Below are 26,428 nucleotides of genomic sequence, written 5' to 3'. Positions count from 1 at the left end.
CCACGCTAGCATTCCAAAGGTGTAGAATGGCTTAAATTTTACCCACTCTAGGGAAACCTGTATATCGTATAACTTAAGTGATGAATACCTAATTACTTTAACTATAAATTATGTTCGCCCCCCATAAAACACTTTTTTTTGTAAATCTTACACTTTGCATGATCATCTGCGTGCGATTCTAACGTTTTATGCCGTCATCCAAATGGAAATTTATGTGCAAGGTCCTTTTTCTATATTTTTAAAAAACTTTTTTAAAAATCTATAATAAAACCAATGTACACAGGGTTATCTTTGAAGACAGCTAATATCAGTTCTTGCTTTAGGTACGTAAACGTAGTAAATGAAATCCACCTTACGGTACATTTATTTAACATGATTTAGTTGAAGGTTATTCTGTGTACGATTACGTAATGCAGCGACGTGTAAAATATATGTTATGCTCGATTAGACTGCACGTGGTGTTTATAAGGGGTAATCGGTGCATGCTATGTGTTGATATTAGATATAGCGTCAGAGAGCATGCTTACCTACTATAGATATACCAGTACATCCCGATTACACGTGCCTACATATACAATATCAAGACGTTCAACCAATGTTAGATACTCGCTGATAACATCGCATACGTCATTTTACATAACGCTCATCTTATTGGTTCGATGGTCAGTTACGTTAACGTATACCTGAACCGAGTCACCCATTGAAACTTGTCATATTTTGTATTCCTATGTGATAGGGAAATGAAACCGTAAAACTTTCTACTTCGTTCTATCTGTTTATTTCCCAGGAGCGTCGCCACACAGATTACTGGGTCAAAGATTGAACACCTGTGAATACAAAAGCCTTTGTAGAGATATATTTTACAATATGATCAGTTAAAATAGCAATTATTTAGACCGCGTACGTACACTTACTTAACTATCCGCGTTCATCATATCATCTTTATTATGAAGAACATACCTTTGACCATCATTGTGACATGTAGTCGGATAAATGTCTCGTTTGATGTCTGTCTACATATCGTCCGACGTAAAACCCGTAGATCTCATCCGTCGTCTCCCTTACTAATGCGCCGCTCCCCTCTTACACAACATTTAAATACACACGCAAACACGCCCCTTTCGCACGTGTCAACTCTCATGCTTTACCTGACATACTTGGACACAACTGGAGGAACATATTGTAGGAGATTTCAGAAAAGATGGCGATGACGTCACACGAAGGTACATCCGGGCGCTCAAAGGTACAACTCCGTATAGCTTTACACATTAATATATGGGAACACCGCCGTTTGCGATGTTTGTTTACATTTTATTGTAATAAATTGTACGGCAATCCGAGAAATTTTGCTTTATTTTCATTTCAAAAAGTGTAAATAAATAATTAATAAATATGTAACAATAATGTATAGATATAAAAAAAAAATGTCAATCTAACACGTATTCAAAATATTTAAAAGTAATATCACTTCAATTTAAGACTTCATATAGCAGCCCATGGAATGAAAGCGACTGAAAATTAAACAATAAACTCTACAGCATGAAAACTGAGCGATTTCACAATTTTATTTTTCGAGATATATCGGCAGCCATACATTGTACGTGTACGAACACATGTAGATCTGCATGTACGTGTAACACAGTGGTTTATAGCATTCCTTTAAAACAAGATATACACGGTAAAGAACGAAAAACACAAGTACTTATTGAGATATGTGTTGGTAATTACATACGTATTAATATTATTAATTTCCCCAAGTATGGGCTGTGGCCTGAGATGATCTACCAACGAAGCTATGCACGAGCGGCCGTGGTCTGGCCAGATATGGTCCACATTTCGTTATATTAAATAGTGTTGTGAACAGCTTTTTCATGTATAACAGAAACATGAAACAAAAAAAATCAATTTTCTATTCATAACTTTTTCAAAACATGGATTTAGATAACGTCAACGTGTGAACAAAAAACGGGTACGTGTGACGGCCCGGCACCGCTTCCCAAGCCGGCTTCAACACTAAATCTACAGAAATATATTTAGAAATAAACATTGTAAATATAAAAACATAAATGTCTGTAACCTCTGAAACGATAAGAAACCATCTTAAAATCAGAATTTGCAAGTATGAAAGTGTATACTTTTGCCACAGTATCGATTGTGTAGCAGGGATGTACGTATCTGTTATTGTTTTTATTAGTCGCCATACTGTGTTTGTACCTTTGAGCACCCGGATGTAAAATCTCTGTGACCTCACGCTATCTTTTTTGAAATCTCCTATAGATACAAAAAGACATAGCATTATATAACTACTGGACGCACATGGACACGTACTATAAAAAGACACACGGGTAAACAGATCACACTCACTGTAAACAGTGATCCACATTAACGGAACACATGACAATATATACATATATTTGACCCTACGACATACTCCCCTTTGTTAAGAATGTCGTCCCGACATGTATCTAAAATAAGCACATTTATCCTTACAGACTGAGAAATTTAACATCATCTGATCCCAGCCTGAAATAAAGACATTATACCATATCAGCAGCTATATAATATAATACATTGTAGCAAACTACGGAAAGTAAAAAAAAAATGCATGAATTATATACATATTTAACATAAAACCCAATCCTCCTCAACCACGTGCCTATTTGCCAGTCTCCATAGCGGTTAGGTGGTTTCAACACTGCTGAGCGCCTTGGGCTCTGTTCCCTAACTACCGTTAACTACCTATTATCTGTATAATGAGTGACAAATCCATCACTACAGTGTATATTTACTGGTCGAAAAATTCTGAGAACTAGTATTCTCTGCACCAACACTTACATTTGACCTCTTTGACAAACTCCTAGGAGTTGTGATTACTTGTCGAGTTCTCCATGGTACATAGTACGTCACTTCCTCCTCCCCGAGCTGGAACTCTGAAATTATGTTCATGTAAACAAACACTGGTCATTACATAGAAATATCGAACACAGAAGAAACAAACCTCATATATTCGCACAAAATAGCACTCGAAACTCGTATCAAAACCATCCCAAAACGATACACTAGTCAGTCGTGATAAATGTCTACTAAACGTCAGTTTTTTCGTAAAAGATATTGGTACTGTCACAATGTCATATGTTACACTTGACAAATATAGGAATAAAACAACAAACAACATCGCTTTAACATATATTAAACATTAAGGCGTAGGTCAATATACTATGCATGAAAAACTTCAAACTGTCACTGCACAATCTGTCCTAGCCCGAAAACGTGTGTCCGTGGCCTTGACCTTGCTTAATTGAATCCGAGTCACTCCCGTGTTTATATGGCATGGCTCGTCGAGGCTGGCTCGTCGCATCCATCCGTCTTGGTCTCGTAGACGCTAAATCACGCACTGTTATTGCGATGCTTAGTCACGCACTGTTATTGCGATGTGCACATATGTTGAAACCGCACGGATATCTACACTTTCAGGTAATGACAGTAAAAACATAAAACACTTTATCCCGCGGGGCCGAAATGTCTCCCTCGACACCACCTCACTTTTGGTCTTTTTGTTGAGCGCTCGACGCTGTGAGAAAGGCTCTGGGTTATGTCCCACGGCCGAGACACACCGAAGTCTTTAAAAGTGGGGTCTGCTCCTGCTCAGCGCTCAGCACAACGGGAGTGGGACGACTGGTTAGCCCGTTTTCAGTACAATGTGACCGGTTACATATGTTGCTTGGCAATCTGAAGTACATGTAGGAGCACTGGTTTGACCGAATTCGACTTAACAAAGGCATATATATCGAGTCCTTTTGCCTTGTAAAACTAGGATGTACGCCGATTGATTGGACGTGCCTGACTGCCTCGCTGTTATACTGCTGTAACAGATGTCGTTCCTCTATATCAATCAGAAGGCAAAAGTGCATGTTGTTTTCATTGATAAATAATGTAATGAATTCCCAATGGGAAAAATATAATTGAAGAAAGAAATCAAGAATAAAAGGCTGTCCTAACATAGGTAAAATTTTTAATAATAATCATTCATTATATTTGTAAAAAAAAAATAAATGTGTGAAGTACTTGTGACCCAGGATATCAACGGAGCATAGTGGAGCGGTTGATATTTTAAACATAAAACGCCTATTTCGCTGTCTTGTGACCCAGGATATCAACGGAGCATAGTGGAGTTTAGACACTGGTTTCCGAGGGTCGTAAGAGTAGCCGCTGAATGTCTATGGCAGTGATTCTGTGCGATTGATGAGCAATAGAAGTATGATATCACTATTAATCTTATCACATCTCAACAGCATTCATATTTTTGTTTGTCGTTTACTTAAAAATCTAGACTTCAGTAACACACATATATACCAATTATTTGCATAAATGTAACCATCACAATTATATTATATTCATTTTATATGACAAAACACGTAATAAAACTAGCTGTCAGAGTCATTTTGACAGACCGTGGTGGTTCACAAATTTAAATTCTACCTGCGGAAACATGCTTTCTTTGCTAACAGAGTGATTTTGACAGACCGTGGTGGTTCACAAATTTAAATTCTACCTGTGTTAACATGCTTTCTTTGCTAACAGAGTGATTTTGACAGGCCGTCGTGGTTCACAAATTTAAATTCTACCTGTGGAAACATGCTTTCTTTGCAAACAGAGTGATTTTGACAGACCGTGGTGGTTCACAAATTTAAATTCTACCTGCGGAAACATGCTTTCTTTGCAAACAGAGTGATTTTGACAGACCGTGGTGGTTCACAAATTTAAATTCTACCTGTGGAAACATGCTTTCTTTGCTAACAGAGTGATTTTGACAGACCGTCGTGGTTCACAAATTTAAAATCTACCTGTGTTAACATGCTTTCTTTGCTAACAGAGTCATTTGACAGATCGTGGTGGTTCACAAATTTAAATTCTACCTGTGGAAACATGCTTTCTTTGCTAACAGCAGTTTAACCTATACCTGGGCGTATTTTTACGACCAATTCAATGTATATGAATTTATGATAGTTAAATGGTAATGGACAGGTATTAAATCAAGCAAGTGTTGATAAGAAAAGCAATGTTTTAAATGTGAAATCACATTTGGGAACGGAATCTAATATATGTGAATTATAAAAAAAAAATCTAGCGTAGTGAAAGACGTCAAAATCGGGTTTTTTCAGAATATCTCCCGTTTTAGTAAAGAGACATATTGCTCGTATTTCATTCAAAGCAATTATGCTTAACATAATTGTTCATAATGTCATTTCTATTTGCTATTTAATTAATTAACCTTTACCTGCTAATGCGCCGGTTATTCTTTCCCGTGTTGTCGCTTAGGACATTTAGAACGGACAACTTCCCGCAAGACGTCACACGTTTGTTCTCTTTTTGGTTTATGTTGTTGCTTGGTGGCAGATATTTTGGAAACACTGTAGCGATATTTAACTACATTGTGCGTCGTTATTCTTACTTTACAATCAATTGTTTCACAAGCTTACAGCATGAGTGTGATTGCTAATCACTCACTGTTCTACTACCTTTGTGTTGTAATAGTGTAATAGATAGTATCACTCCAATACAAATCGAACTCGGTTACGATTACACAACACCGATCGAACTAACGAGAAGTTCACTGTAGTCAAGATGTATATTGCGACTATTTTATACTTAGACTGTGAGAGTTTATGCGAAGACAAAATCACTTACTTTCATATAAAACAATGCTCCAGTTTAAATATCACAATTCATTCCCATATCATAAACCCTAGTAATCCATCAGAAGCTCTTAAACAACAACATGATGGATATCGATGGTGCGGTATCAGGGTGTTGTCTGTTATAAATGCGGGAGAGTCATCATAAACCAAACTCGACTGTATTTAATTATCAGTTTGATTCGATGACTTCACTCGTAACAAAGGTGTGAATTTTAAAGTTAAATTTAGCAGAATTAAAACTAGGCAGCACTAAAATGTTCAAGTATCAATTTTTGTTAAATTTGTTATCGGAAATGACATTTCTGGGAATCAATCAGCTACCCCCCTTGGTGTTAATTAGAAGACGAAAATAGCGAGAAAATAGGGCAATAATTACATATATTAGATATGCTCTGATTTTCAACCATTTTCATTAACTAAAACATGTTCAAGCATATTGACTCTGGTCAGTATTCCTTTGTGAACGTCCTTGCGCAAACGCTGCATTCTACAGGGTGCCGTTCTTTGACCAATACTTTTCTTATAATTAATATGAAACATTAGAGATAGATTTTGCCATTTGTTGAAGAAACGACATATCTAATATACAATTTAAGGACTTTTCTATTCGTGCAATATAACACCATATCGACCTAAACGAAGGTCCATAAGGTCTTAGGCTATGTTGATGAGGGTAAACTTAGGCTATGTTTATGGGGGTAAACTAAGGCTATGTTTATGAGGGTAAACTTAGGCTATATTTTTATGGGGGTATGCTTAGGCTATGTTTATGGGGGTATGCTTAGGCTATGTTTATGAGGGTATGCTTAGGCTATGTTATGAGAGTATGCTAGGCTATGTTGATGAGGGTAAACTTAGGCTATATTTATGGGGGTATGCTTAGGCTATGTTTATGGGGGTACGCTTAGGCTATGTTTATGGGGGTATGCTTAGGCTATGTTTATTAGGGTAAACTTAGGCTTTGTTTATGAGGGTAAACTGAGGCTATGTTTATGAGGGTAAACTTAGGCTATGTTTATGGGGGTATGCTTAGGCTATGTTGATGTGGGTAAACTTAGGCTATGTTTATGGGGGTATGCTTAGGCTATGTTTATTAGGGTAAACTTAGGCTATGTTTATGAGGGTAAACTGAGGCTATGTTTATGAGGGTAAACTTAGGCTATGTTTATGGGGGTATGCTTAGGTTATGTTTATGGGGGTATGCTTAGGCTATGTTTATGGGGGTATGCTTAGGTTATGTTTATGAGGGTATGCTTAGGCTATGTTTATGGGGGTATGCTTAGGCTATATTTATGAGGGTAAACTTAGGCTATGTTTATTGGGGTACGCTTAGGCTATGTTGATGAGGGTAAACTTAGGCTATGTTTATGGGGGTATGCTTAGGCTATGTTGATGTGGGTAAACTTAGGCTATGTTTATGGGGGTATGCTTAGGCTATGTTTATGAGGGTAAACTTAGGCTATGTTTATGGGGGTAAAACTTAGGCTATGTTTATGGGGGTAAACTTAGGCTATATTTATCGGGGTAAACTGAGGCTATGTTTATGGGGGTATGCTTAGGCTATGTTTATGGGGGTATGCTTAGGCTATGTTTATGAGGGTATGCTTAGGCTATGTTTATGAGGTATGCTTAGGCTATGTTGATGAGGGTAAACTTAGGCTATGTTTATGGGGGTATGCTTAGGCTATGTTTATGAGGGTAAACTTAGGCTATGTTTATGGGGGTATGCTTAGGCTATGTTTATGGGGGTATGCTTAGGCTATGTTTATGGGGGTATGCTTAGGCTATGTTTATGGGGGTATGCTTAGGCTATGTTTATGGGGGTATGCTTAGGCTATGTTTATGAGGGTAAACTTAGGCTATGTTTATGGGGGTAAACTTAAGGCTATGTTTATGAGGGTAAGCTTAGGCTATGTTTATGGGGGTATGCTTAGGCTATGTTTATGGGGGTATGCTTAGGCTATGTTTATGGGGGTATGCTTAGGCTATGTTTATGAGGGTAAACTTAGGCTATGTTTATGGGGGTAAACTTAGGCTATGTTTATGGGGGTATGCTTAGGCTATGTTTATGGGGGTATCTTTAGGCTATGTTTATGAGGGTATGCTTAGGCTATGTTTATGGGGGTATGCTTAGGCTATGTTTATGGGGGTATGCTTAGGCTATGTTTATGAGGGTATGCTTAGGCTATGTTTATGAGGGTAAACTTAGGCTATGTTTATGGGGGTAAACTTAGGCTATGTTTATGTGGGTATGCTTAGGCTATGCTTATGAGGGTAAACTTAGGCTATATTTATGGGGGTATGCTTAGGCTATGTTTATGGGGGTATGCTTAGGCTATGTTTATGGGGGTATGCTTAGGCTATGTTTATGGGGGTATGCTTAGGCTATGTTTATGGGGATATGATTAGGCTATGTTTATGAGGGTAAACTTAGGCTATATTTATGAGGGTAAACTTAGGCTATGTTTATGGGGGTATGCTTAGGCTATGTTTATGAGGGTAAACTTAGGCTACATGTATGTTTATGGGGGTATGATTAGGCTATGTTTATGGGGTATGCTTAGGCTATGTTTATGGAGGTATGCTTAGGCTATGTTTATGAGGGTAAACTTAGGCTATATTTATGAGGGTAAACTTAGGCTATATTTATGGGGGTATGCTTAGGCTATGTTTATGAGGGTAAACTTAGGCTACATGTATGTTTATGGGGGTATGATTAGGCTATGTTTATGGGGTATGCTTAGGCTATGTTTATGGAGGTATGCTTAGGCTATGTTTATGGGGATATGATTAGGCTATGTTTATGAGGGTAAACGTAGGCTATATTTATTGGTATATGCTAAGGCTATATTTATGGGAGTGCGCTAAGGCTGTTTATGGGGGTTGCATAGGCTATGTTTATTGAGGTAGGTAGTGGTAATATCCATCAATGATAAATTTGCCTACTGTCAACATGTATATAGATATCACTCATAATCACATTAATGTGGTCTACTTGCTGAGGTATGCGGTAATGTGTCATATTAATTTAACTTAATTGTCTTCTTAAGCTCAATTTCATAGTCGACTGCTTTTAATTCTATGTCATCTATATTTGGTAATACAGTAAATTTGTTTTATATAAATGGGCGGTGAAAAATCTCCTAACTCACATTCTTACAGAAAGATCACAGAACTATGATGTCGTACTTATTTTACCATAGCTTTTCATAGAACGTGAGCATAATCAACTGCCTAAACAACTTAGTGAGGGGGAGTAAAAACACACGCATTGGTGTTGTGATGTGTATCAGCGTCTCTCACTACTGAATAATCGAACATAGTAAGATACGTGTTTTTTTTCTGAATGTATCCTTCAGGACTGATATATATGGAGACTTCCGAAGGATCAATGTATCCCAACATTACTTACCGGAACACACATCCCATTCATCTGTATTATTGGGCCGGAGTGGGTTTCCGTGTTATACACAACTTCTATACAAAGGTGTTCAGTTTTAAAGTCAAACTGTCCGACCAGAGTCTGCAACACCAACAGCAACCTATCATTACTGTTGCTTAACCGGATAAAATCAATATTAAATTTGACGTCAACATTGAAAACCGCATTTCCCATCGGAAACATGTGCCTTTTATTGAAAGTGAATGAATGCGGCATCATCGACATGATGTATCGGTCAATGGACATGGAGTGAATATAAAGGATTGCATTGATTTGCTAACATGATTTAACTGCAGATTTCACATGAAAGCACATTTCCACGGTTTTTACAGCCTACTTTATATAAAGATTAAAATTCTACAATATTACGATAGTTCTGTGGCGTAACATATATATATGTGTTACTTACATGTGTATCATATACGAGTATTTGTATGTTTAGTTACATGTAGTTCATTTGCAGTTCAATCCATGCGTATACTGTGACATGTTATAATTTGTATATAAATGCAATAAAGTCAAATGCATTGAATATACTGTGACAATATAATAATAATAAATAGCAATAACATAGCAAATAATATATTTAGAGGAAAACACAAAGTTCTCCTGTCAATATCAAATACATGTAGTATAAAAACGATTATATCTTTAAAATGGAACTTCGACGTTTATAGTGTTACGCTTTTTAAACGATTGTGATATGTATGTGTCTATTTTCTCGGCATTTTAGAGGGTTTCATAAACTCTAAATTTAAGGGACAACATCGGAATACGACAATCAATTAGTTTTTCATTTTGATCAATAAGCTTTTATTTTTACAAAATCACGTAAAAATGATTAGGTTCGTCATTTAATTTAATTGAAGGCAAGTTTAAAAACTACTGTTAAGATATAGCGCATCGCTTTAGCTTATTTTTCTGTCCAATTAACGTATCTTCCCGAACACATGTCGCGATCGTACAGCTGGGTTATTTTCACTAGAATGACATTTTTTTTTTGGGGGGGGGGGGGTCATTAATATGATCACAAAATAATTGAAGTATTGAGAAATGGTTAAAACGTTTATACCATTAAAAGTCTAATAGCTTAAAATTCAAAATCACAACTATTTGTATTTTTTCTCGTTTTAAGCTACAATCGCGAAATATGTGAGCGACGTACATAAGATATACGGTATAAGATTCAATACATAAGTAGTTTGTCCGACATCAAAATATAAATAGAATACCACAAATAAAACCACTACCCTAGGAGACATGCAACATGTTCATAAAGTAAGATATCGGCAAGGATGTGCTTAAACAATTTACTTAATGGACACTTTGCTATGGCGATGTGATGCAAGAGCTGTATGGCGATGTGATGTAAGAGATGTATGGCGATGTGATGTAAGAGATGTATGGCGATGTGATGTAAGAGCTGTATGGCGATGTGATGTAAGAGCTGTATGGCGATGTGATGTAAGAGCTGTATGGCGATGTGATGTAAGAGCTGTATGGCGAGTAAGTGTATGGCGATTTGATGTAAGATCTGTATGGCGATGTGATGTAAGAGCTGTATGGCGATGTGATGTAAGAGCTGTACGGTAATGTGATGTAAGAATTGTATGGCGATGTGATGTAAGAGCTGTATGGCGATGTGATGTAAGAGCTGTATGGCGATGTGATGTAAGAGCTGTATGGGATGTGATGTAAGAGCTGTATGGCGATGTGATGTAAGATGTATGGCGATGTGATGTAAGAGCTGTATGGGCGATGTGATGTAAGAGCTGGATGGCGATGTGATGTAAGAGCTGTATGGCGATGTGATGTAAGAGCTGTATGGCGATGTGATGTAAGAGCTGTATGGCGATGTGATGTAAGAGCTGTATGGCGATGTGATGTAAGAGCTGTATGGCGATGTGATGTAAGAGCTGTATGGCGATGTGATGTAAGAGCTGTATGGCGATGTGATGTAAGAGCTGTATGGCGATGTGATGTAAGAGCTGTATGGCGATGTGATGTAAGAGCTGTATGGCGATGTGATGTAAGAGCTGTATGGCGATGTGATGTAAGAGCTGTACGGTAATGTGATGTAAGAGCTGTATGGCGATGTGATGTAAGAGCTGTATGGCGATGTGATGTAAGAGCTGTATGGCGATGTGATGTAAGAGCTGTATGGCGATGTGATGTAAGAGCTGTATGGCGATGTGATGTAAGAGCTGTATGGCGATGTGATGTAAGAGCTGTATGGCGATGTGATGTAAGAGCTGTATGGCGATGTGATGTAAGAGCTGTATGGCGATGTGATGTAAGAGCTGTATGCGGTGATGTAAGAGCTGATGTGATGTAAGAGCTGTATGGCGATGTGATGTAAGAGCTGTATGGCGATGTGATGTAAGAGCTGTATGGCGATGTGATGTAAGAGCTGTATGGCGATGTGATGTAAGAGCTGTATGGCGATGTGATGTAAGAGCTGTATGGCGATGTGATGTAAGAGCTGTATGGCGATGTGATGTAAGAGCTGTATGGCGATGTGATGTAAGAGCTGTATGGCGATGTGATGTAAGAGCTGTATGGCGATGTGATGTAAGAGCTGTATGGCGATGTGATGTAAGAGCTGTATGGCGATGTGATGTAAGAGCTGTATGGCGATGTGATGTAAGAGATGTATGGCGATGTGATGTAAGAGATGTATGGCGATGTGATGTAAGAGATGTATGGCGATGTGATGTAAGAGCTGTATGGCGATGTGATGTAAGAGCTGTATGGCGATGTGATGAAAGAGCTGTATGGCGATGTGATGTAAGAGCTGTATGGCGATGTGATGTAAGAGCTGTATGGCGATGTGATGTAAGAAGAGCTGTAAGAGCTGTATGGCGATGTGATGTAAGAGATGTATGGTGATGTGATGTAAGAGATGTATGGCGATGTGTTGTACAAAGTGTATGGCGAAGTGATGTAAGACTGTATGGCGATGTGATGAAAGAGCTGTATGGCGATGTGATGTAAGAGCTGTATGGCGATATGATGTAAGAGATGTATGGCGATGTGATGTAAGAGATGTATGGAAATGTGGTGTAAGAGCTGTATGGCGATGTGATGTAAGAGCTGTATGGCGATGTGATGTAGAGCTGTACGGCGATGTGATGTAAGAGCTGTATGGTGATGTGATGTAAGAGCTGTATGGCGATGTGATGTAAGAGCTGTATGGCGATGTGATGTAAGAGCTGTATGGCGATGTGATGTAAGAGCTGTATGGCGATGTGATGTAAGAGCTGTATGGCGATGTGATGTAAGAGCTGTATGGCGATGTGATGTAAGAGCTGTATGGCGATGTGTTGTAAGAAAATGTAAGAACTGTATGGCGATGTGATGAAAGAGCTGTATGGCGATGTGATGTAAGAGCTGTATGGCGATATGATGTAAGAGATGTATGGCGATGTGATGTAAGAGATGTATGGAATGTGGTGTAAGAGCTGTATGGCGATGTGATGTACAAAATGTAAGAACTGTATGGCGATGTGATGTAAGAGCTGTATGGTATGTGATGTAAGAGATGTATGGCGATGTGATGTAAGAGCTGTATGGTGATGTGATGTAAGAGCTGTATGGCGATGTGATGTAAGAGCTGTATGGTGATGTGATGTAAGAGCTGTATGGCGATGTGATGTAAGAGCTGTATAGCGATGTGATGTAAGAGCTGTATGGCGATGTGATGTAAGAGCTGTATGGCGATGTGATGTAAGAGTTGTATGGCGATGTGATGTAAGAGCTGTATGGCGATGTGATGTAAGAGCTGTATGGCGATGTGATGTAAGAGCTGTATGGCGATGTGATGTAAGAGCTGTATGGCGATGTGATGTAAGAGCTGTATGGCGATGTGATGTAAGAGCTGTATGGCGATGTGATGTAAGAGCTGTATGGCGATGTGTTGTAAGAATGTATGGCGATGTGATGTAAGAGCTGTATGGCGATGTGATGTAAGAGCTGTATGGTGATGTGATGTAAGAGCTGTATGGCGATGTGATGTAAGAGCTGTATGGCGATGTGATGTAAAGAGCTGTATGGCGATGTGATGTAAGAGCTGTATGGCGATGTGATGTAAGAACTGTATGGCGATGTGATGTAAGAGCTGTATGGCGATGTGATGTAAGAGATGTATGGCGATGTGATGTAAGAGCTGTATGGCGATGTGATGTAAGAGCTGTATGGCGATGTGATGTAAGAGCTGTATGGCGATGTGATGTAAGAGCTGTATGGCGATGTGATGTAAGAGCTGTATGGCGATGTGATGTAAGAGATGTATGGCGATGTGATGTAAGAGATGTATGGCGATGTGATGTAAGAGATGTATGGCGATGTGATGTAAGAGCTGTATGGCGATGTGTGTATGTAAGGCGATGTGATGTAGAGCTGTATGGGATGTAAGAGCTGTATGGCGATGTGATGTAAGAGATGTATGGCGATGTGATGTAAGAGCTGTATGGCGATGTGATGTAAGAGCTGTATGGCGATGTGATGTAAGAGCTGTATGGTATGTGATGTAAGAGCTGTATGGCGATGTGATGTAGAGCTGTATGCGATGTGATGTAAGAGCTGTATGGCGATGTGATGTAAGAGCTGTATGGCGATGTGATGTAAGAGCTGTATGGCGATGTGATGTAAGAGCTGTATGGCGATGTGATGTAAGAGCTGTATGGCGATGTGATGTAAGAGCTGTATGGCGATGTGATGTAAGAGCTGTATGGCGATGTGATGTAAGAGCTGTATGGCGATGTGATGTAAGAGCTGTATGGCGATGTGATGTAAGAGCTGTATGGCGATGTGATGTAAGAGCTGTATGGCGATGTGATGTAAGAGCTGTATGGTGATGTGATGTAAGAGCTGTATGGCGATGTGATGTAAGAGCTGTATGGCGATGTGATGTAAGAGCTGTATGGCGATGTGATGTAAGAGCTGTATGGCGATGTGATGTAAGAGCTGTATGGCGATGTGATGTAAGAGCTGTATGGCGATGTGATGTAAGAGCTGTATGGTGATGTGATGTAAGCTGTAGGTGATGTGATGTAAGAGCTGTATGGTGATGTGATGTAAGAACTCTATATGGCGATGTGATGTAAGAGCTGTATGGCGATGTGATGTAAGAGCTGTATGGTGATGTGATGTAAGAGCTGTATGGTGATGTGATGTAAGAGCTGTATGGCGATGTGATGTAAGAGCTGTATGGTGATGTGATGTAAGAGCTGTATGGCGATGTGATGTAAGAGCTGTATGGCGATGTGATGTAAGAGCTGTATGGCGATGTGATGTAAGAGCTGTATGGCGATGTGATGTAAGAGCTGTATGGCGATGTGATGTAAGAGCTGTAGGTATGGATGTAGATGTGTGATGTAAGAGCTGTATGCGATGTGAGTAAAGTGTATGGCGATGTGATGTAAGAGCTGTATGGCGATGTGATGTAAGAGCTGTATGGTGATGTGATGTAAGAGCTGTATGGTAATGTGATGTAAGAGCTGTATGGTGATGTGATGTAAGAGCTGTATGGCGATGTGATGTAAGAGCTGTATGGCGATGTGATGTAAGAGCTGTATGGCGATGTGATGTAAGAGCTGTATGGCGATGTGATGTAAGAGCTGTATGGCGATGTGATGTAAGAGCTGTATGGCGATGTGATGTAAGAGCTGTATGGCGATGTGATGTAAGAGCTGTATGGCGATGTGATGTAAGAGATGTATGGCGATGTGATGTAGAGCTGTATGGCGATGTGTTGTACAAAATGTAAGAACTGTATGGCGATGTGATGTAAGAGCTGTATGGCGATGTGATGTAAGAGCTGTATGGCGATGTGATGTAAGAGCTGTATGGCGATGTGATGTAAGAGCTGTATGGCGATGTGATGTAAGAGCTGTATGGCGATGTGATGTAAGAGCTGTATGGCGATGTGATGTAAGAGCTGTATGGCGATGTGATGTAAGAGCTGTATGGCGATGTGATGTAAGAGCTGTATGGCGATGTGATGTAAGAGCTGTATGGCGATGTGATGTAAGAGCTGTATGGCGATGTGATGTAAGAGCTGTATGGCGATGTGATGTAAGAGCTGTATGGCGATGTGATGTAAGAGCTGTATGGCGATGTGATGTAAGAGCTGTATGGCGATGTGATGTAAGAGCTGTATGGCGATGTGATGTAAGAGCTGTATGGCGATGTGATGTAAGAGCTGTATGGCGATGTGATGTAAGAGCTGTATGGCGATGTGATGTAAGAGCTGTATGGCGATGTGATGTAAGAGCTGTATGGCGATGTGATGTAAGAGCTGTATGGCGATGTGATGTAAGAGCTGTATGGCGATGTGATGTAAGAGATGTATGGCGATGTGATGTAAGAGCTGTATGGCGATGTGATGTAAGAGCTGTATGGCGATGTGATGTAAGAGCTGTATGGCGATGTGATGTAAGAGCTGTATGGCGATGTGATGTAAGAGCTGTATGGTGATGTGATGTAAGAGCTGTATGGCGATGTGATGTAAGAGATGTATGGCGATGTGATGTAAGAGCTGTATGGTAATGTGATGTAAGAGCTGTATGGTAATGTGATGTAAGAGCTGTATGGTGATGTGATGTAAGAGATGTATGGCGATGTGATGTAAGAGATGTATGGCGATGTGATGTAAGAGCTGTATGGTAATGTGATGTAAGAGCTGTATGGCGATGTGATGTAAGAGCTGTATGGTAATGTGATGTAAGAGCTGTATGGTGATGTGATGTAAGAGATGTATGGCGATGTGATGTAAGAGCTGTATGGCGATGTGATGTAAGAGCTGTATGGCGATGTGATGTAAGAGCTGTATGGCGATGTGATGTAAGAGCTGTATGGCGATGTGATGTAAGAGCTGTATGGCGATGTGATGTAAGAGCTGTATGGCGATGTGATGTAAGAGCTGTATGGCGATGTGATGTAAGAGCTGTATGGTGATGTGATGTAAGAGCTGTATGGCGATGTGATGTAAGAGCTGTATGGCGATGTGATGTAAGAGCTGTATGGCGATGTGATGTAAGAGCTGTATGGCGATGTGATGTAAGAGCTGTATGGCGATGTGATGTAAAGAGCTGTATGGCGATGTGATGTAAGAGCTGTATGGCGATGTGATGTAAGAGCTGTATGGCGATGTGATGTAAGAGCTGTATGGCGATGTGATGTAAGAGCTGTATGGCGATGTGATGTAAGAGCTGTATGGCGATGTGATGTAAGAGCTGTATGGCGATGTGATGTAAGAGCTGTATGGCGATGTGATGTAAGAGCTGTATGGCGATGTGATGTAAGAGCTGTATGGCGATGTGATGTAAGAGCTGTATGGCGATGTGATGTAAGAGCTGTATGGCGATGTGATGTAAGAGCTGTATGGCGATGTGATGTAAGAGCTGTATGGCGATGTGATGTAAGAGTGTATGGCGATGTGATGTAAGAGTATGGATGTGATGTAAGAGCGTATGTGATGTGATGTAAGAGCTGTATGGCGATGTGATGTAAGAGCTGTATGGCGATGTGATGTAAGAGCTGTATGGCGATGTGATGTAAGAGCTGTATGGCGATGTGATGTAAGAGCTGTATGGCGATGTGATGTAAGAGCTGTATGGCGATGTGATGTAAGAGCTGTATGGCGATGTGATGTAAGAGATGTATGGCGATGTGATGTAAGAGCTGTATGGCGATGTGATGTAAGAGCTGTATGGCGATGTGATGTAAGAGCTGTATGGCGATGTGATGTAAGAGCTGTATGGCGATGTGATGTAAGAGCTGTATGGCGATGTGATGTAAGAGATGTATGGCGATGTGATGTAAGAGCTGTATGGTAATGTGATGTAAGAGATGTATGGCGATGTGATGTAAGAGATGTATGGTGATGTGATGTAAGAGCTGTATGGCGATGTGATGTAAGAGCTGTATGGCGATGTGATGTAAGAGCTGTATGGCGATGTGATGTAAGAGATGTATGGTGATGTGATGTAAGAGCTGTATGGTAATGTGATGTAAGAGCTGTATGGCGATGTGATGTAAGAGCTGTATGGTGATGTGATGTAAGAGCTGTATGGTGATGTGATGTAAGAGCTGTATGGCGATGTGATGTAAGAGCTGTATGGCGATGTGATGTAAGAGCTGTATGGCGATGTGATGTAAGAGCTGTATGGCGATGTGATGTAAGAGCTGTATGGTGATGTGATGTAAGAGCTGTATGGTGATGTGATGTAAGAGCTGTATGGCGATGTGATGTAAGAGCTGTATGGCGATGTGATGTAAGAGCTGTATGGGATGTGATGTAAGAGCTGTATGGCGATGTGATGTAAGAGCTGTATGGCGATGTGATGTAAGAGCTGTATGGCGATGTGATGTAAGAGCTGTATGGTATGTGATGTAAGAGCTGTATGGTATGTGATGTAAGAGCTGTATGGCGATGTGATGTAAGAGCTGTATGGCGATGTGATGTAAGAGCTGTATGATGTGATGTAAGAGTGTATGGCGATGTGATGTAAGAGCTGTATGGCGATGTGATGTAAGAGATGTATGGCGATGTGATGTAAGAGCTGTATGGCGATGTGATGTAAGAGCTGTATGGTGATGTGATGTAAGAGCTGTATGGTGATGTGATGTAAGAGCTGTATGGCGATGTGATGTAAGAGCTGTATGGTAATGTGATGTAAGAGCTGTATGGTAATGTGATGTAAGAGCTGTATGGCGATGTGATGTAAGAGATGTATGGCGATGTGATGTAAGAGCTGTATGGCGATGTGATGTAAGAGATGTATGGCGATGTGATGTAAGAGCTGTATGGTGATGTGATGTAAGAGCTGTATGGTGATGTGATGTAAGAGCTGTATGGCGATGTGATGTAAGAGCTGTATGGTGATGTGATGTAAGAGCTGTATGGTGATGTGATGTAAGAGCTGTATGGCGATGTGATGTAAGAGCTGTATGGTGATGTGATGTAAGAGCTGTATGGTGATGTGATGTAAGAACTGTATGGTGATGTGATGTAAGAGCTGTATGGCGATGTGATGTAAGAGATGTATGGCGATGTGATGTAAGAGCTGTATGGCGATGTGTATGGTAATGTGATGTAAGAGCTGTATGGTGATGTGATGTAAGAGCTGTATGGCGATGTGATGTAAGAGCTGTATGGTGATGTGATGTAAGAGCTGTATGGTGATGTGATGTAAGAGCTGTATGGTAATGTGATGTAAGAGCTGTATGGCGATGTGATGTAAGAGCTGTATGGTGATGTGATGTAAGAGCTGTATGGTGATGTGATGTAAGAGCTGTATGGTGATGTGATGTAAGAGATGTATGGCGATGTGATGTAAGAGATGTATGGTGATGTGATGTAAGAGCTGTATGGCGATGTGATGTAAGAGCTGTATGGTGATGTGATGTAAGAGCTGTATGGTAATGTGATGTAAGAGATGTATGGCGATGTGATGTAAGAGCTGTATGGCGATGTGATGTAAGAGCTGTATGGCGATGTGATGTAAGAGCTGTATGGCGATGTGATGTAAGAGATGTATGGCGATGTGATGTAAGAGATGTATGGAAATGTGGTGTACAAAATGTAAGAACTGTATGGCGATGTGATGTAAGAGATGTATGGCGATGTGATGTAAGAGATGTATGGTAATGTGATGTAAGAGATGTATGGTAATGTGATGTAAGAGCTGTATGGCGATGTGATGTAAGAGCTGTATGGCGATGTGATGTAAGAGCTGTATGGTAATGTGATGTAAGAGCTGTATGGCGATGTGATGTAAGAGCTGTATGGTGATGTGATGTAAGAGCTGTATGGCGATGTGATGTAAGAGCTGTATGGCGATGTGATGTAAGAGCTGTATGGCGATGTGATGTAAGAGCTGTATGGCGATGTGATGTAAGAGCTGTATGGCGATGTGATGTAAGAGCTGTATGGCGATGTGATGTAAGAGCTGTATGGCGATGTGATGTAAGAGCTGTATGGTGATGTGATGTAAGAGCTGTATGGCGATGTGATGTAAGAGCTGTATGGCGATGTGATGTACAAAATGTAAGAGCTGTATGGCGATGTGATGTAAGAGCTGTATGGCGATGTGATGTAAGAGCTGTATGGCGATGTGATGTAAGAGCTGTATGGCGATGTGATGTAAGAGCTGTATGGCGATGTGATGTAAGAGCTGTATGGCGATGTGATGTAAGAGCTGTATGGTGATGTGATGTAAGAGCTGTATGGTGATGTGATGTAAGAGCTGTATGGCGATGTGATGTAAGAGCTGTATGGTGATGTGATGTAAGAGCTGTATGGCGATGTGATGTAAGAGCTGTATGGTGATGTGATGTAAGAGCTGTATGGTGATGTGATGTAAGAGCTGTATGGCGATGTGATGTAAGAGCTGTATGGTGATGTGATGTAAGAGCTGTATGGCGATGTGATGTAAGAGCTGTATGGCGATGTGATGTAAGAGCTGTATGGCGATGTGATGTAAGAGCTGTATGGCGATGTGATGTAAGAGCTGTATGGCGATGTGATGTAAGAGCTGTATGGCGATGTGATGTAAGAGCTGTATGGCGATGTGATGTAAGAGCTGTATGGCGATGTGATGTAAGAGCTGTATGGCGATGTGATGTAAGAGCTGTATGGCGATGTGATGTAAGAGCTGTATGGCGATGTGATGTAAGAGCTGTATGGCGATGTGATGTAAGAGCTGTATGGCGATGTGATGTAAGAGCTGTATGGCGATGTGATGTAAGAGCTGTATGGCGATGTGATGTAAGAGCTGTATGGCGATGTGATGTAAGAGCTGTATGGCGATGTGATGTAAGAGAGCTGTATGGCGATGTGATGTAAGAGCTGTATGGCGATGTGATGTAAGAGCTGTATGGCGATGTGATGTAAGAGCTGTATGGCGATGTGATGTAAGAGCTGTATGGCGATGTGATGTAAGAGCTGTATGGCGATGTGATGTAAGAGCTGTATGGCGATGTGATGTAAGAGCTGTATGGCGATGTGATGTAAGAGCTGTATGGCGATGTGATGTAAGAGCTGTATGGCGATGTGATGTAAGAGCTGTATGGCGATGTGATGTAAGAGCTGTATGGCGATGTGATGTAAGAGCTGTATGGCGATGTGATGTAAGAGCTGTATGGCGATGTGATGTAAGAGCTGTATGGCGATGTGATGTAAGAGCTGTATGGCGATGTGATGTAAGAGCTGTATGGCGATGTGATGTAAGAGCTGTATGGCGATGTGATGTAAGAGCTGTATGGCGATGTGATGTAAGAGCTGTATGGCGATGTGATGTAAGAGCTGTATGGCGATGTGATGTAAGAGCTGTATGGCGATGTGATGTAAGAGCTGTATGGCGATGTGATGTAAGAGCTGTATGGCGATGTGATGTAAGAGCTGTATGGCGATGTGATGTAAGAGCTGTATGGCGATGTGATGTAAGAGCTGTATGGCGATGTGATGTAAGAGCTGTATGGCGATGTGATGTAAGAGCTGTATGGCGATGTGATGTAAGAGCTGTATGGCGATGTGATGTAAGAGCTGTATGGCGATGTGATGTAAGAGCTGTATGGCGATGTGATGTAAGAGCTGTATGGCGATGTGATGTAAGAGCTGTATGGCGATGTGATGTAAGAGCTGTATGGCGATGTGATGTAAGAGCTGTATGGCGATGTGATGTAAGAGCTGTATGGCGATGTGATGTAAGAGCTGTATGGCGATGTGATGTAAGAGCTGTATGGCGATGTGATGTAAGAGCTGTATGGCGATGTGATGTAAGAGCTGTATGGCGATGTGATGTAAGAGCTGTATGGCGATGTGATGTAAGAGCTGTATGGCGATGTGATGTAAGAGCTGTATGGTGATGTGATGTAAGAACTGTATGGCGATGTGATGTAAGAGCTGTATGGTGATGTGATGTAAGAGCTGTATGGCGATGTGATGTAAGAGCTGTATGGCGATGTGATGTAAGAGCTGTATGGCGATGTGATGTAAGAGCTGTATGGTAATGTGATGTAAGAGCTGTATGGTGATGTGATGTAAGAGATGTATGGCGATGTGATGTAAGAGCTGTATGGCGATGTGATGTAAGAGCTGTATGGCGATGTGATGTAAGAGCTGTATGGCGATGTGATGTAAGAGCTGTATGGCGATGTGATGTAAGAGCTGTATGGCGATGTGATGTAAGAGCTGTATGGCGATGTGATGTAAGAGCTGTATGGCGATGTGATGTAAGAGCTGTATGGCGATGTGATGTAAGAGCTGTATGGCGATGTGATGTAAGAGCTGTATGGCGATGTGATGTAAGAGCTGTATGGCGATGTGATGTAAGAGATGTATGGCGATGTGATGTAAGAGCTGTATGGTAATGTGATGTAAGAGCTGTATGGCGATGTGATGAAGAGCTGTATGGCGATGTGATGTAAGAGCTGTATGGCGATGTGATGTAAGAGCTGTATGGCGATGTGATGTAAGAGCTGTATGGCGATGTGATGTAAGAGCTGTATGGCGATGTGATGTAAGAGCTGTATGGCGATGTGATGTAAGAGCTGTATGGCGATGTGATGTAAGAGCTGTATGGCGATGTGATGTAAGAGCTGTATGGCGATGTGATGTAAGAACTGTATGGCGATGTGATGTAAGAGCTGTATGGCGATGTGATGTAAGAGCTGTATGGCGATGTGATGTAAGAGCTGTATGGCGATGTGATGTAAGAGCTGTATGGCGATGTGATGTAAGAGCTGTATGGCGATGTGATGTAAGAGCTGTATGGCGATGTGATGTAAGAGCTGTATGGCGATGTGATGTAAGAGCTGTATGGCGATGTGATGAAAGAGCTGTATGGCGATGTGATGTAGAGCTGTATGGCGATATGATGTAAGAGATGTGATGTAAGAGATGTATGGTGATGTGATGTAAGAGCTGTATGGCGATGTGATGTAAGAGCTGTATGGCGATGTGATGTAAGAGCTGTATGGCGATGTGATGTAAGAGCTGTATGGCGATGTGATGTAAGAGCTGTATGGCGATGTGATGTAAGAGCTGTATGGCGATGTGATGTAAGAGCTGTATGGCGATGTGATGTAAGAGCTGTATGGCGATGTGATGTAAGAGCTGTATGGCGATGTGATGTAAGAGCTGTATGGCGATGTGATGAAAGAGCTGTATGGCGATGTGATGTAAGAGCTGTATGGCGATGTGTTGTAGAGCTGTATGGCGATGTGATGTAAGAGCTGTATGGTGATGTAGGCGTTATAAATATTGATATGCTCATCACTGATTCATGTTACTAACTAATATACCTCTGCTGCTGTTTCAGAACATTGGACAGATCAGCAGTGGATTTTATTACCCTTGCCATTAAATCAGGAATAAAACTTGGCGGAAGACGACATTAAGACTAAAAACAGATGATAACAAAGATACTGGACACGCCAATGCGCTTAACTTATGGTCCATGGATTTAGACCTGAAATGGAGTTGTCACTTGGTATAGATCTCGGCGAAGGCTTTTTGTTAGTCTCAGACTCTGAGTGACGTATGTGTAGTGAGAGACAGTGATCAGTCATCTTACATGTACTACATTGAAATGATGATAATGCTCCTCGCTAGGCTTTAGATTCAAGGAAGAGTGTATTTATGGACAAGGTCAGTTATATGAAAGAGTTTATCAAGTGAAAGACACTGTTTATTTTTACAAGAAACAATCAGTGAAACATGTTTTGAGCGTTTGTTTTTCAAAGCAATGGATCTTATTTTTGTAACTGTAGGAAATTTTGAAGTGATAAGTGGATTTATATTACATTGGAGGATGTGAAAATTAGCATACTAAAAGGCAGTATTCGGATAATTAGTGCTTAATGAATCGTATCGTAACGGTTCGTTGTGCTCTAGCCCTGAATCGTAACAGCAGAGCGATATAAGTACAGAATAGATAACAACCAATCACTGGCAGATCTCCTGTCGGCTGTATAGCTAAATCGTGGTATCCGTGGTTTTTGTTTTTCATTTCTTCATAACAGAATATGGAAAACACAACATTGAATTTTAGTTGTCCGCCGGAACCAAAACCGGAACAGATTTTAGGAGATGGCGTGGTGTCGACACTCGTGATAATTTGCCTTTCCAGCCTGCCGGTGTTGACCATATTAGGAAACCTTCTGGTGATCATTATTATTGTCCGACGCAGCAACTTCCGACAGAAAGCCAATGTATTCGTGGTATCGCTGGCCATCGCCGACATTGCGGTGGCTATTTTTGTCATGCTGTTCTCCATCTTACAGGAAGTGAGTAACATGGCGTGGCTGACCGATCCCTATATCTGTCTGATGGCGTGGAGCTTTGACGTCATGTTCACCACGTCCTCCATCCTGCATTTGATGTGTATGACAATAGACCGCTATGTAGCGATCTGCCTGCCTTTCCGATACCACGATCTCATCAGTCAAACTTGTGTGGCTACCCTCCTCATGCTGTGCTGGTCACTACCCGCCGTTATTTCGTTTGGGTTGATATTTGGAAAAGTTCACATGATCGGGATAGAAGAATATTATTCATGTTCGTCAGAGTGTCAGTTCAGAGTCAATGCCTATTACGCCATCATATGTTCTGTCATATCATTCTACATTCCTTCAATATTCATGCTTGTGCTAAATTTTAAGATTTTCTGGAATGTTCGTGTTCGGACAAGACAACTCCGCCAAATGACAGACGGCATGGCGGTACAGTCCAAACAAAAAGAACACTTCCTGATGCGGGAAGCTAGTGTGGCGAGGACAATTGCTATCATGCTGGGCTGTTTCCTTATCTGTTGGCTTCCGTTTTTTGTGTTTAATATCATCGACCCGTTGTTAGACTATACTATCAGTGAGGTGCTATGGAGGATAGTCACCTGGTTTGGTTACGTCAATTCCACTATTAACCCATACCTATATTACTTCCGCAGCAGAAAGAACAGACCATGTATTTACAAATCTAACCTCGTTTTAAAGAGGTCAACAAGTTGTAAGGGTCATCAGGTGTAACCTGTGATCAGGCGTACATTAAAGCAATGTCACTATATTTGCTTAAGGAATTTGTTAACTGTTGAACTGTACATTTGGATATACATTTTAAATTCAAAAGACTACAATTGATGCTCCAAAAGGTTGTTATTTACGTTACATTCGTCTAATGATAGTTCATCGAACAAATCAGCGGCATATTGACTTTGTAAGGGCACATCTTCAAAAATTACAGAAAATTGTGTATTACTAATACAACAATTGTAAAGTAAACTCAATGCGCCCAATTCTCGTTCTCTGCAGTCGTATTTTTGTTCCCCATCACCATGAGATATATAAGTAATGAGCTTCGTGTTAGTGCAGGGAGTCCCGTAAATTATGTTACACATTCCAAGTGTAATTTGGTAATACAAAACTTAAAGCACCAAGGTTTTATTTACAAAACGTGTTTAATCAAATCTTTTGTTTTCCTGGTAAAATGAGCTCAACAATATAATGTATGCTTTTATTAAAATGCGGTCAAAACGACGTTATCCTTCTCACTGAGCAACTTGAAAAGACTAGTATCAAAGATCTATTCTTATTCTCTAATGCCTATTGATGAATTGGACCACGTTTTCTGGGGTTGGTGATTACTTTCTGTTATTCTAAAAAACACTTGAAAAATGAAAAATATAAAAAAAATATATCTATTTGATTTGTTGAAAATTGTATAATTAGGGAAACAAATCAGCATGTCCTTCAAAGTGTGGAACCTTTATCATTACCTGTATAATGGCATCTACCAATGGTCTAAACGTGGGGGTATCATTTTGACTCCAGTGCTTTTTAGCAGAATCAATTTATTCATTCAACAAAACTTTTGATTGTATGTCTTCACATACCATAGATAGTTTTTCATGTTCATGTACGTCAAAAGCATTCACATTTTGAACGTGTACAATGAATTATGGGACATCTGTACAATGTACCAAATATGTGTAAATTGTTACTATTGTAACTATGGATTTAGAATTAATGAGAAGAAAGAGATAAATCGTTTGATAACGTTTACTTTTGGTTACATGATAGGTATGCTATTAAAGGAAAGGTCGTAACTTGTACAACCCAGGGAATTGAAAATACTAAACAAAACGACTAAGGATTTGTGGGGGTTAGAATTGAGTGCAAATATTCGAAAACACATCTTTAGAGAGTGCTTAAGAATGAGCTATTTGTCTGATATATTTTTGTTAGTTAAAAGATACTCCATCGCTGACAGAGCATAAATGATATCTAAACAATGATTAGCGTTTATTAATGTAATTTATGCCTAATTAAAACATCGTGGATGCACAAGCAGTATTTCATTCCATATAGAGCATAGTGTCATTGACTTTTTTTCGGGACACAGTAAATTATTTTTAATATATGTATTATAGAGTAAAAAAAAGGAAGCTCATTTTTTTCAATGGTTGTATTGATATGTAATTAGTAACTCTGTAAGTGAGGAAAATACTGATTCGTCTGCTCAAGTGTTAGAGATAAAAATATTGATACGTCTGCTCCAGTGTTAGAGAACAAAATACTGATACGTCTGCTCCAGTGTTAGAGAACAAAATACTGATACGTCTGCTCCAGTGTTAGAGAACAAAATACTGATACGTCTGCTCCAGTGTTAGAGAACAAAATACTGATACGTCTGCTCCAGTGTTAGAGAACAAAATACTGATACGTCTGCTCCAGTGTTAGAGAACAAAATACTGATACGTCTGCTCCAGTGTTAGAGAACAAAATACTGATACGTCTGCTCCAGTGTTAGAGAACAAAATACTGATACGTCTGCTCCAGTGTTAGAGAACAAAATACTGATACGTCTGCTCCAGTGTTAGAGAACAAAATACTGATACGTCTGCTCCAGTGTTAGAGAACAAAATACTGATCGTCTGCTCCAGTGTTAGAGAACAAAATACTGATACGTCTGCTCCAGTGTTAGAGAACAAAATACTGATACGTCTGCTCCAGTGTTAGAGAACAAAATACTGATACGTCTGCTCCAGTGTTAGAGAACAAAATACTGATACGTCTGCTCCAGTGTTAGAGAACAAAATACATAGTTACGTCTGCTCCAGTGTTAGAGAACAAAATACTGATACGTCTGCTCCAGTGTTAGAGAAAAAATACTGATACGTCTGCTCCAGTGTTAGAGAACAAAATACTGATACGTCTGCTCCAGTGTTAGAGAACAAAATACTGATACGTCTGCTCCAGTGTTAGAGATAAAAATACTGATACGTCT

At 40.2% G+C, this 26,428-nt stretch overlaps 1 protein-coding gene across 2 annotated transcripts in view; it reads left to right on the top strand.

The window, feature by feature from the left end:
* The window catches only part of LOC138334267 (5-hydroxytryptamine receptor 4-like), a 37,333-nt gene extending 11,973 nt beyond the window's left edge, over positions 1 to 25,360 (top strand). For both annotated transcript variants that reach the window (XM_069282903.1, XM_069282902.1), the window contains exon 2: positions 22,467 to 25,360. In XM_069282903.1, the coding sequence (XP_069139004.1) occupies positions 23,173 to 24,171 (999 nt within the window). In that variant the 5' untranslated portion in view covers positions 22,467 to 23,172 and the 3' untranslated portion in view covers positions 24,172 to 25,360. The remainder of the gene's footprint in view (positions 1 to 22,466) is intronic.
* The last annotated feature ends 1,068 nt before the right edge of the window (positions 25,361 to 26,428 follow it).

Source organism: Argopecten irradians, chromosome 11, assembly GCF_041381155.1.
Source record: "Argopecten irradians isolate NY chromosome 11, Ai_NY, whole genome shotgun sequence".
NCBI classification, from domain to species: Eukaryota; Metazoa; Mollusca; class Bivalvia; order Pectinida; family Pectinidae; genus Argopecten; species Argopecten irradians.
This window is presented reverse-complemented; position numbering and strand designations above follow the sequence as displayed.